The sequence below is a fragment of the Muscardinus avellanarius genome (assembly GCF_963383645.1).
Source record: "Muscardinus avellanarius genome assembly, chromosome: 5".
Taxonomy (NCBI): Eukaryota; Metazoa; Chordata; class Mammalia; order Rodentia; family Gliridae; genus Muscardinus; species Muscardinus avellanarius.
In genome coordinates, this window is record NC_137790.1 from 5611677 (window position 1) to 5625295 (window position 13619).

The 13619-nt window shown below is 43.8% G+C and overlaps 1 protein-coding gene across 1 annotated transcript in view; it reads right to left on the minus strand.

Annotated features, from left to right (window-relative positions):
- The window catches only part of PCP4 (Purkinje cell protein 4), a gene marked incomplete at both ends in the record, with an annotated part of 69560 nt that overhangs the window by 23627 nt on the left and 32314 nt on the right, over positions 1 to 13619 (minus strand). Inside the window, one exon of the mRNA XM_080696443.1 lies at positions 9058 to 9109. Coding sequence (XP_080552569.1) covers positions 9058 to 9109 — 52 coding nt within the window. The remainder of the gene's footprint in view (positions 1 to 9057; positions 9110 to 13619) is intronic.

The following is a 13619-nucleotide window of genomic DNA, read 5'->3' on the forward strand; positions in this document are numbered from 1 at the left end:
ATCTTAGGGGATCCCTTCACTTGGTGCCACCGACCCTGCATGTAGCCATGCCATCCAACCTACTAACTCTACCAAAATATTTGGCAGCTCTGGGGATAGGCATACCTTTGATGGCCTGGACAGTTTCACAGGTTTTCCTAAAGTGAACTGGAAAATTTGAGCCTCTTGTTTGCATGATTTTTCAAGGTCTTCTGGGTCAAGAGAATAGCAAACCATATTCACAGACAGACCACCTCGAGCCCTCAGAGTAATTACTAGTACCCAAAACATTTCTAATTATCTGTTTGTATGAAGCCAGGATATCATCAGTTCAGAAACACTTAGAAATAAAATGGATTGTGAAATCAATGCATACTTCATTATTTACAAAAAATAAGCTTGTGCCCGATGCAGTGATGTTTGCCTGTCATTCTAGTACTGGGGAGGCTGAGGCAGGTGGATCTCATGTTCACAGTCAGCCTTAGCAACTCATCCAGGCCCTTCGCAATTTAATAAAGTCCTGGTTCAAAAATTAAAAAAAATAGAAATGGCTAGTATAACTCAGAGGTAGAATGCAACTGAGTTCAATCCCCAGTATCAAAAAGAAAAAGAAAAATTTTTAAAAGAAAGCTTGTATGAGATGGCTATGAAGGCTGGCTTTGTGGTCAGGCAACCAGGGTAGCGTACAGCGTCCCAGCTCAGAGGCCTTAGTTCAATGGTCTGTCTAGTTATCTTTTAATAAGAGCTCCTGTGTTTTCATTTCTCACTGTGACGTACACAGGACACAGCTGGCTCTGTCCTTCGTGGATTGTAAAAAAGGAAGAACGGGGCAGGTGGCAAGCTGAGAATAGGGTATACTATGCTCTTCCTTGGGGTCTTGCCTCCCAGAATGTAGGGGTGTGGTGGAGTGGGTGAGATGGCTGTAATCCTGAGACAAGTTATCCTGTGGGGACCATGGCTTCTGCTCTCCTCTCCTTCTGCCACAGAGCAAAGGAATGCCTGTGACAGCTGCCACCTGGTGATAAAGCCATGCTACCAGCTGACCCTGAGCTAGGATATTGCAGAAGTCCAAAAGAATCCAGTCCAGTCACATTTTGAAGTCATTCCAAAAAAGATGATTCAGAGCCGTATTCTCAGCTTGCCTAAGGTTAATGAAAACTGGTCTCCACTGGAAACAAGAAGCTATCCGCTTAGGAGAGAATGAAATATTGGACTTGGGGTAAAAACAGCACTTTTGATTGCAAAATTCATAGAATTGAGCCAAGTTTTCATATTTAATTAGTACTGATCAAAAACCTCAACTTGTTACCAATTAAGAATGCTAAAGGAAACCCAAGCTATTGAGTGCAATTTACTGGAGCTCAGAACAGTCCCCGGTGCTATCCCCAAAAGTAGGTTCTAGACTGGCTCAGAGAGTTTGCTTATGCAGCCCTGGAGATTTCTTTCCTAGGGCTCAAAAGAGCGTCATGGTTGCTCTAAGGACATCCTGGGATGCCAAAGACAGCAAGACTTCCTCCCACTGCTCCATAGAGTAGATGGGAAGACAGATCTACTTGCAGACGGAAGCCCACATTCTAAGGATGGTCTGCCTCTTTCTTCCATCCACTGCTCTTTCCCCCAGGATGAGCACCACTTTTCCACAAGCTGCCCTGACTCCCACCACCAAACCCCGCCAACAGACTGCAAAAAAAAGTGTTAGCTAGTAATGGTGCAAAAGTCCCCTCTCCTCTAACTTTTATAAGGATAGTAACTCTGAAACGACCAATCTGTTTCCTCTCCTCTGTTTTTGTTTTTATTACTTCTTCTGTCTATAAAAACAACTTTCTCTGCTTAGGTTCTGAACATGCATTATATTTTATAGACAGAGGTATTACCAGATTCTAGAATTGCAAAGATCTCTAAATTAGTGCAACTTTCACTTTTGATAAAATAATTGACAAATAGAACCTAAGACATTCCTATCACTGATTGGCGTAGGATTCCAAAAGACAGAAGGACCACCATTTTACTAGTTCAAGCTATTTCACAGGCTTCAGGAAATCCTGAACAGCAATTCTTTCAGCATAACTTATAACTTCAATTGTTCGCCATGAAACATGGGACTTCCATAAATGATGCAAAAAAAAAAACTCTTGTCCTCAGCTGGTCTGCAGTTATCCAATGTTCAACCTCAGAAAGAAAGAAGAAAAGAAAGAGAGAAAGAGAAGAAAGAGAAAGCTCCAAGTATGATATCTTAGGGAGGAGAGAAGGAAGGTGTTATGAATAGATATGGAATAGCCCCTGAAGAGCTCATGTTTCAATGTTCAGAGTTGATATACTTGAGTCATAAGGATTGTAATCTCACCATTAGAAAAATCTATTGTGATGGATTTACTACTGCCTTGGTGATAACCTAGGTCAGTAGGTATGGCTAGAGACAGAGGGTCCCTGGGAGTATGGCCTTAGGGATTGTGCTTGTGTCTTTTAATCCCCGTGTTCACTCATGCGCATCCTCTCTCTCTCCCCCTCCCTCCCTCCCTCCCTCCCTCCCTCCCTCCCTCCCTCTCTCTCTCTCTCTCTCTCTCTCTCTCTCTCTCTCTCTCTCTCTCTCGTTTTCAGCCTCCATGATATGAGAGCAGAGCCCTCCTCACTGCTTCCTGCCACCATGTCCTGAGTTCTGCAGATATAACTCAGCCTAACATGGACTGAAACTCCAAGATCTCCAAAAACAGTGAGCAAATATATCTTCCTCTAAGTTACGTGGTGACTTGTCTGGGATTATAGTAGCAAGGATACTGACTGAGACTGAAAAGAAATAGAAAGAAGCCTACAAATGAATATATCTCTAGTATTTTAATTTTCAAAAGCAGCATGGTTATGCCTGTCACTAGTCTGAGATCACACGCATTTGCCAGAAGCTAGTTAACTCTCTGAATAATAGAGCTTGTAAAGACTGTGGTTTTCAGCTTACCCAAGATGTAGTGTATTAATCCCATCATGTTCCAAGGACACAGATAACAACACTGCCAAATCGCCCACTTATAAACAAGTCCCAAGAAAACCTGGGTGCTTTACTGTAAACCAGAGAACAAAACCTTCCTCCTCTTATGTGTGTGACCTTGGGGAATCTGGAGCTCTCAAGGAACCTTGCTGGAGAGAGCCTCCTACCCAACCCACAAGGCTCAGAGAGAAGGTAGCACGTGAGAATGTTCTTAGTCTGTGCCAGTCTTCACAGACGCAAAGGATTATAACCATAAGCAAGAAGAAATCTCCACTTCTGTTAGCAATGTGTCAAACATGTTTGCTCCAAAGACAGCAGATGAGAAGCATGGTATGTTTCCAAGGGGATACTACTCACTGAAGTTATACTACAATGCTCAACCTAAAGGGCGAACCCAGTTTTTTAAAATCACTCCTATAACTGAGATTGATGGTAATGAATGTCCTGTCAGCACCAATCCCTAGGATAGCCTTCAAATAGGATCTATTCATTTGTTGAACAGTATTATACATGGAACAGGTTTGCTTGGAGACCCCAGTGCTTTCCAGGCTGGACCTAATAAGCAATTCCAATTTCATTCTCCCCTCATTTGGATCAATAACAGAAGCAACCTCGTGCATACACCTATTTCTATAGAATACAGATACTTTAGTATTGCGGACTAATGACACAGAGGACTATCTCTCCTGAGTTTCCATTTTTTGAAAATTGCTCGTTTCAATGTTTTTCTTCACAGTAGCAAGAAGAAGAGAAAGATTCAAGGGATTGTAGACAGAGATCAGAGACTTCTGAGATTTTCCTGTGAAGGCAGTCTCTTCCTTTGGGCACCCTGGCTCCTGCAACTCGGGTTCTCTTGCAGATGGAAGGCTTGCTGGCCTGGGGACACTGTGTGCTAGAGAGAATAATGACCTTAGGGAGGGGCTTTGACCACAGCCAGAGGTGCCGGGGATTTACAAACAGTACGCGCCACAGATCCACATTTTCAATTGTCCGTGCCCCTTTTCCAAGAGACTTCTCCCAGCCCAGTTAAGTTTCCAGCTGAACTATTGAGGCACACACAGAATGGGAATCTTGGCCTCTTGGCTTCTTGGAGCTGCACATCCCCTGGCCTCCACGCACCCCGACACATCAGCCCACAAGAACTACAAAACGGACTCCCAGGCTGCCTGTGTGTGCGACCCTGGGTCTGCCCCTGATCCTGCCTTGTGTCTGAAGCAGAGCAGATCTACAAATACTGTTGCAGGTGCTCACAGAGCAAGATGATCTGTGGCTTGTCTAGAAATTGCATTCCTTCCCTTTGCCTTCCATCTCAACTGCCCTATGCAAAGAAGCAAGGTCATCCAGGCAGCGCCTTCTGCCAAAAACAAGCTTCTCTCCCAGCATGATAACTAGCCCTCCGTCACCTTCTGTTCCTGGACCCAACACCAGCAACTTCTTCCCCCACACTGATGATCCACCATAGCACACTGGACCTCACGGCACACACATGCGCAAAATGAAGAGAGACAGATCAAAGGCACCCCTGGCAAAATTGTCTGGAGTCAGTATGTGGTTCCTGAGAGCTCATCAAGAACCAAGACCATCAAATGGCAAAGGTGTGGTGTCTACTGGCTGACATGAAGTCCAAGGGTGGGGCAGAGTAAAGGGCTCTAGGCATAAATATTTGAATTCTATTTCTTATGTGAAAATTCCCATTCAGTTGAGTGGCAGGCATCCATATCTATGAATGCAGGGCCTTCCTGGTAGAGCTCTTCCTCGACCTACCAGACAGCAGAAAAATAAGAAAATTATCTCGGGGTACAAAGCTGTGGATGTGTTTTCTCAAAATCCAAAGGTGAGATCAATTTGAACTTCTGTGGTATTGGTTTTATTCAAAATGGGGAGAGGAAATAACCTACTCCAATAACATCATACCTCATTCAATATTAGAAATCACACAGTCATCTCAAATCAGACCTAATGGCCTGTACTCCTAGCATCTTCTAGAAACTTCTTAAGTCACGGCCTCTCCCCTACAGAAGGGCCACACCTGTTCAGGTATGGATCCTGATCTCATACTGAGCTGCTCACACACATCTGGAAGGAACTTCAGATATGGAGTGGCCTATAGGTAGATCAGGATGAGGCATCCCTACAGCCTCCACTCTGGGGCTCGCTCCTTGAATCAGGAATATCCTCGTGCTTTTCACCCCAAAGACAAGGCCTTCGGAAACAAGTTTATCCAGCTCACTAAGTCACGAGAAATCCGTTCCAGTTTTAGAAATTCAATTTAGCTTGGGTAAGCCTCCCAGCTCCATCAGGGGGCTGCTTTAATCATAAATCTTTCCTTTGGCTTGGAAGCCTCCCAGAGGCCACTCTCCTCCCAGGACTTGTGGGCCTGTGGACTTCAATAAAGAAATTTAACTCCTGGAGCTCTCTAGATGACCGGTATTGAGATATATATCAAAATATCCAGAAAAACTATGGTCTTAAGAAAAAAAAATTTGGTTGTATCCAAATGGATAATGTGTGATGAATAATCTAGATTCAGATGGTTATGTCTGTGTTTGTAAACGTGTTTTAATTTAGCTTTGCTGCCCAGAATAGATAAAGGGATTTTTCACTAGGACTCTCATTTTACTCAAGTAGAAAACTCTGGAGAAAGAGACAAAATCCTTGGTGTCACTAAGAAAACAATGAAGGCAAGGAGCCCTCTGTTCACACTGTCATGAAACATCCCCAGTGGCCCAGGCCCTAAGGAACTCCTCTTCTAAATTTAAAAAATTTAGAAAAAATTATTTTATAAATTAAAAAAGCACAACCCTAATATTTCTGAAAACCCTGTCTCCCCAAATGCAGATGATTCCACAAATTCTAGAGCCACAAGCAGCATCCATCAGTATTTGCTGGATGATTCAGTGGTGGAGATCTTGGAAACATGGGGTGGGTTTCAAGGGCATTCTGGGTGGCATACAGTGGATATGCATCATATTTCATGCCACTAAATTCCATAATGACTGTAACAAAAGCAGGAATTCCAAGAAACCCAATTCCCAGCCAGTGGCTTTCTCAAGAGGAAATTTAATGTAACAAAATTTTAGCAGAGGCCAAGAATATAAATACCTTTTGAAATTTTAATGTCTCTGACTTAATGTCTTTGGTGCTACCATAATTTCAAGGTACCTACCATTCTCTCCGATAGGCTTCATTGTTTATACCTCAAAGGGAGACTGCAACTAAGTTTATAAACTTAAAATAGTAACGTGCTGACTTGTGTACAAGTAATGGAACTTATCATGTTCATTCAAGGATTAAACAAGTACTATCCACATCTCATGGCATCCAGGTGTCTAAGACTGCACTCTTCTACTCTCATGGGCCCTGGCCTCTTTAATACATGCAGGAAGCTTGCTTACTATTAATAGAAAACATGCACTAACATTAACAGATCTCCCGAGACACTTGTGATGATAAGTTAAATAACTAGAATTTCTCCAAAATGTATTAAGTTAAATCAGAAATTCCAAAATGATATTCTTATATCAAGAATTTAAGACTAAGAAATTAGGTAACTTAGATTCTTTAGGAAAATGTGTTCTAACCTACATCCAGAAGTTTTTAAAGCCTCTCGAAAACTTTATATTATAATAATGTATCATGTGCCTATTATCATAAATGAGCAATTTTACCTGAATTAAAGTATGGCGTGGTAATAATAATTTGGATTTAGACAGTGATGTTATCCTATAATTATCAAATACTTTCTAATTCCCTTTTACCACTCACAAGCAAATATCTTTGAATATCTGGAATTACATAATAAAAGGCTTTATTCATAGCATCTTCAATTTTTCCATTCCATTAATTTTTATACCTCTAGAAAAAGCTCACTTGGTTTCCACTGTGTGAACCAGTTTTCAGCTGAAAGAATGCCAGCCTTAATGGCAGGCAGTCACGTCCTCTATAATAGCCGAGTTTCCTTGGGGGAGCGCACTGAGCAGTTGGGCGTACATTGAAGAACTGGTGGGACGCCTGCTGGCTCTTCCCCGGCATCTCACCTCGGTACCTCGGGGTATACATCTCATTTCATAAAATTGATGTTTGCAATCTTATGAAAGCTATGATTATTAGAAAACATATCCTTTGATCTTCAAAAGATATCACTTGCTGTTTTAAAAATCTCATTTTCTCTCAAGTACATGGTAGAATTTTCCAGAAGCTCCTTATGGGTGATGTCACACAGAGTAGATGCAGGAGTAGAGAGGAGCATCCAGATGTCCTGTGCAGAGCTGGACATGACCGAGATTTAAAAAGGTAAAACTCTGACACTTTGCCCAGGCTTGAGATCAGAAATGTCACCTTTATCAACGATGGCTGTCACATTGGTGTACTCTCCTATCAGTCACCACACCCAAGGTCTTCTTAGATAAATTTTAATCAGCTAAAAAACCTTTATGTTAATAGTCAGAAATATTCTTTCTGTTTTGGAAAATCTAATTACTTTCAAAAAATACTTAGGTCAACATATAGTACATTGACAGCTATTTCAGTGAATTAAAAAAGAACCCTTTTTAAATGTCTCTATTTTAACTTCAAATATGGTATCCACCAATAGCTATAAGCTCCCAAAACAAAAGCTTCTGGGGGGGGGGGGTCTTCAGCCATTTTTAATAACAGAAAGAAGTTGTGAGAACAAAATGTTTGAAGACCGATCGAGTAGAGGATCTCTAAGGAGTCTTTGGACTATCAAAGTCTATGGTTCTAAGATTCTGAGGGTCAATGAGAATGAACTCCAGTGGACAGATGCATGTAAATATACTAACCAGAAAACTCAGTGGAGACCATCACGTCCTGCACTGGGGATGCTCCCCTGACAGGCAGCTGGTCCATGCAGATATAATTTTCCTCCTGCCAGTTAATCTCCCTCCTCTGCTTTCTAACCTCTTTCTGGACTTTCTGATCTTCTTTCCAGTATACCACACAGCCCTGATTCTTGCACAGGAGACAGAAAAAGCCCTGAGAAGCAAAGGAGGCAGTGCCGGGCTCGGGAAGACTCTTGCCTTCCTTCCCACACTCTGCTCTCACGAGGACATTCTCCACTTACTGATGCAATGGCCCCTTCACCCAAGAGGTCACCATGCTGACTGCCCAGAAGGACAAGGATGGCACACAGAATGTCCTTGCACCTGAGTCTCCCGTGGGCACCAGTGTAGACTCGCCTCAGAAAACCCTAAGTGTTTTCAGGCCCCTAAGGAATCTGTACAGGTGCATTTCAAGTTAGCATTACCTGCAGTTTGATTGGTGGACAACAGTATGCATTCTGTCCAGATGGAGGTAGGAATCTTTTTCCACAAAAGGAGACTTTACTTTTAATTACTAAAAAGTAAGAAGATCCAAAACCGAATCTAGGCTCCCCTGAACCGTGCTGCACTCTTTGGGGCTGGCGAGGCTTTTTCGTTTTTATGTTGTCATTCTGTGAAAGTTAGGGGCCTGAGTTCAACCCTCTTCTCTGTCCTTCATCATGCATGCGTCTCCCAGCTCCCGACACCAACCATAAAATTCCAAGGCTCATGACCGCAACTTAAGGCCCTCGCAGGGGCTGGAAAGACTGAGAGTCAGTGCTGCCATCACTGTTAATTTTATTCACCAGTGACTCTCTGGAGGGAAAGCAACGGGCCGGCTTAGCATGGCCCTGGGACCAGCGCTGGCACCGGGTGCCACGAGGGGCGGAAGTGAGCTTCCCAGCATCCTCTCAGGAGGAGCGCTTCACAGTTTTCAACACGCTTATCTCATTTTATCCTCACAACAACTCAGAGGCATTCTCACCAACCCTAATGAAGAAAGCAGAGAACTACATTTGCATCGTAATTATCACGTTGCCCAAACCGGGAGTCCTCTTTTGGGAGGGAAACTTTGCTTATCACCACATTTAGCTAGCTCCGTTTCCTGTGTACAGCCGGACCAGGGTGCTCACTGCGAACTGCTACAACCCACGCTAATCTGAAGCACAGACATAAATAGCAAGCTGATTTGGATGGAAGGCAGGACCCGCACCTGCTGCGTGCCCAAGGCTGCGGACGGGAATAGGGTAAGGAACTGGACTGTTCATGTCGCCTTACCGTTCTCGCCCGATGTCTTGTCTTTTCCATTGGTTGCCCCAGCACCTTGTCGCTAAAAACATAAAATAGAAAAATAAATTATCAGGTGTACTCAGGGTTCTTTGTGACTCTTTTCTGGTTTCTAATACCTCTTGCATTAAGACAGGAATGGCACACGCCTATAATCTTAGTACCTAGAAAGCTGATATAGGAGGATCACAGGTTCAAGGCCACCCTCAGCAACTTAGACACTGTTTCAAAATAAGAAATAAAATAGGACCGGATATGGTGGCACACACTTGTAATCCCAGCATTTGGGACGTTGAGACAGGAGGATCATGGTTCACTGATAGCCTTAGCTACTTAGTGAAGCCCTTTGCAATTCAGTGAAACCCTGTTTCAAAATAAAGAATCAAAAAATAGGGTGTAACTCAGAGGTATAATGCCCCTGGGTCCCATCACCCACCAGTACAAAAAAAGAAAAAGAAAAAGAAATAAAATATGGCTGGGGTGTAGCTTAGAGGTAGAATGCCCTTGGGTTCAATCTCCAGTTCAAATTACATCCAGCTCTGTGCTGCTTTAGCTCAGATGATGGTTTGAAATCATCATGACATCAGGAAAGGATTAACTCAGGAAAGGGTGTGCTGCAGCTGTGTGGCCGCCTCCCCCTCCATGCCCCCTACTCACAGAGTACAGTTTCCAAAGCCAGATGTGAGACCACTTAAGATCGAGAGTGACCACATTGAAGATATGAGGGCAACGGCCCAGGCTTGACACCAACCCCCATGTCAGAAATGTCACCTTCGCTACATCTCCTGCCAGTTATTACGCCCAAGGTCTTCTCTTTATATCAACTTTAATCAACGAAACAACCTTTATGCTAATAGAGTTTCTCCTGTTCCTAGTGGTTCTCTCCTCATGGTTGTTCAGGCCTGTCCTGTGCAGTTTCACTTTCCCAGGTTGACCAGAAGTACGAAGAGTTTGTGGTCAGATCTAACTCTCTGGATATGATTCTCTGGGCACGGATCTGGGAAGCTTTGTGAAATGAGATGTGTGAGTGAACACGAGCACATTTTCTCCAAGCCAAATGTCACCTTCCCAATTATTGTAGTTCATGGAGGGAGACGCATCCTATTAATCTAATGTTGGGGCATTATCGGAAAATACATTTTGAGTCAAATAGCACTGAAGAGTCAGTAAAGTCTCCGACTTTCAGGAGGAGGAAACAAGGCAGTTTGGGAGCATGATTTGTGCAAGACTCTGGAGCTAAGGATTGGCGCTGAGGTGGAACCCTCCTTCCTTTCCCAGAGATCACCGTGACAGAGCAATGCCTGAAAGAGGTCCTGGAAAGAGAGCCAGACCACTGGACAGAGAGAAGACCACCACAGGGGGCCCCCACTGAGCAATGACCGTGCTCTCAGAATTTAGATTTGGGTCCAGGACTGCAGCCTAAAACCCATCTCATAAAAATAATGATCGGTTCCCTTTAGAGCTCAACATTGTCAGGAGAAAGTCCCATATCATTAGTGGGCCATGACTAATGGTACGTGGATCATCTGGGGAAACTTTGCCTGCAGGTTCTGATTGTTGTAAGTAAACAGAGTAAATGGCAGACTTCTGTGAATGACGTTAGCCATCCTATGCTTGTAGATTGCTTCGTTCAGATGTTAACCTGAGAGTAGCAGAGTACAAACTCTCCCGTTCACCAGCATCCATCACCCTGCAGCCTGATTAATGTGAATGCAAAAGCCCACCCAGCTTGGGGAGGTGGCCTCTGCCCTTCTCCGCAAGACAGGCACCTCTCTCTACCAGGAACGAGGAAGAAAGGGGACCGGTTAGAATGGTGACCAAAATGTGCATCCCTTCTTTGTATTTAATTTGAGGTGCCTGTCTGTGTTTGCATGGGGGTAGGCAATTGCAGTCTTTAGCTAAGTACCAGTTGTTCTTGAAGGGACCACCATTTAGAACCCCCGCCTAGCACCCCCAGTGCAAACTGTGACAGACATTGCCTCGACTCCAACCAGATAACACGTTTCTTACATATTATAGACTCACAAAGGAAAATACCCCTTTCTTCTCACCTGTCCTTGTTTTGATGCCTCTTCTTTTTCTTTTATTCTTTTAGGGACTAGGGATTGAGCCCAGGGGAAATCAATATCTATCTCTCTCTCTCTCTCTCTCTCTCTCTCTCTCTCTCTCTCTCTCTCTCTTTTTTTTTTTTTGCAGGTCTGGGGATGAAACCCAGGGGCATTCTCTTTCTGAGCTACACCCCCTGCCCTATTTTTTATTCTTTATTTTGAAACCGGGTCTCACTGAGTTGCAGAGGGCCTCACTAAGTAGCTGAGGCTGTCCGCGAACCGCGATCCTCCAGTCTCAGCCTCCCGAATGGTGGGATGACAAGCGTGCGCCACCACGCCCGGCTGGAAACCTATCTCTTAACTACACGCTCAGCTCTATTTTATTTGGAAACAGGGTCTTGCTAAGTTCCTAGGGTCCCACTAAGTTGTTGATGCTGGCCTCCAACCTGTGACCCTCCTGTCTTCGCCTCCCAAGTGCTAGGGTTATAGGTGTGTGCCGCTGTGCCCAGCTGCCTCTTCCATTCCAACACAAAGCTGATAAGTTCAGCGCACTAGATAGAAATCTAACTACCATTGAGTTGGGCCAAGGCAGTGACGCAGCAGCTGCCCAAGGTGGTAAACTACTTCAGTATCAAAACCCTGCCCTGCATAATTCATAGATGGCTTAGGGTGAAAAAAGAACATTCTGAAGCATAAAAGGACAGTGTTTTCGAGTAGAATAGAGTCAAATTAAATGGAATACGAGTGAAAAATAGACACTCGCTCAGTCCCACCATCTATGAATGCCTTAAACATGAACACCTTTCAAATGTCATGAATACCACCTTGCTCCATAAAAGATCACTCTTTAAAAACCAGAGGAAGGCGAAGATAAAAAGTGCAGGGGGAGAAAAAGAGTCATTCTTTTAGAATTTCTAAGACAGGATTTTTGTGTCGGGCCTTATTTGAGGCAGGCAAAGTGAAGCTGATGGGTGCCATGGGAGATGGTGCCTCGGATCAGAAAAAAAAAAAAACAATCCTGACTAGAAATAACTAGTTGTGGAAAGCATCTCGTTTTAGAATTCCTAAAGACCTGGTGGTATATTTGAGGGATGGCTGAGGACAGTGCAGGGTCATCCAGGAGTCTGCCCTTCACACATAACTGCTTTGCTAGCACCTGTACAGAGGGTGGAGGTCTCCCTGCATAAGTAATGGAGGGTCTACATGGGCTCACAGCTCACTGCCGATGCCAGGCCCCAAGGGCTCATGAGCATCACCAGCTCAGTGAGTTCTGACAGCATTCCTAATGAGGTGGACACTCTCATTATCCAACCCAGCTTTGCTTTGCCAATTACACTCTGGGGCACAAAGAGGAACCTGCCCATGGCCACACAGATGGAAAGTGACAGAGCCAGACTTCAAACACAAAGACCAGGCTCCCCATCCTCCCTCTTGGCCACCATGGGGGAGCATCTCTAAGTACTGCAAGTACTTGGAGTGCTTGGTAAGTACTGTTGGCTTACTGGGAGAAGCAGTCAAGCCAACAGGCAAGGCCTCAATTGTAGAAATACTGTGAAATAGTTTAGCAAGTTTAAATATCACAAGCACTAGAACTGAAATAAGTGGATAGGAAGGAAAATAAATGGGTGAGAAAATGGATGGGTGGATGGATGGATGGATGAGTGGATGAATGGATGGAAGGATGGAAGGATGGATGGATGGAAGGATGGATAGTACTCTAAAACATCATGAAGAAAGAGTCTGTTTCATGAGGTAATGGAAGCTTATGCCCTAGGGAAAGAGGCTGCCTTTCTTTCACACCCCATGCTCATCCTCCAGAGAGAAATCAAGCTCCTCCATCTTTTTTTTTTGGGGGGGGGTACTGGGGATGGAACCCAGGGGCATTCTACCTCCAAGCTACACCCCCAGTCCTATTTTATATTCTTTATTTTGAAACAGGGTCTCTCTGTGCTGCAAAGGGCCTCAGTAAGTAGCTGAGGCTGTCCACAAACTGTGATCCTCCTTTCTCAGCTTCCCAAATGGTAGGATTATAAGCATGAGCCTCCATGTCCAGCTTCTAGCTCCTCCATCTATACCCCACCATCCCAACCATGACCTCATCATCCTGAGACTCTATGTTGCCTGCTAAACAAAACTAGTCACACTTCAAGAATATCTTCTATAATAATTGATTTTATCAATAAATTCAAGTGTCAAAAGAGAAAGACACAACAAACTGACTTCATAGAAAAATTTTATATGAGTTTTTGTTTAATTCTGAGCTCCCTCCTAGGAATTACAGAAATTTCAGAAATTCAGATACTACTAAAGTATCATGAATAACCACCACTACTGTGTTGTTCAGTTCAGAAATCCATATAATTTAATATATGCATGAAGCAGGAAAACATTTTCCCTAAGGAAAGATGCATAGCCACAATTACCAGGTCAGTGAAGATGTGGAAAATAAATGTCAGAAATTTCTAGAAAGCCAAACATTAGAGTATTTGAGAGCTTCAGGAATAC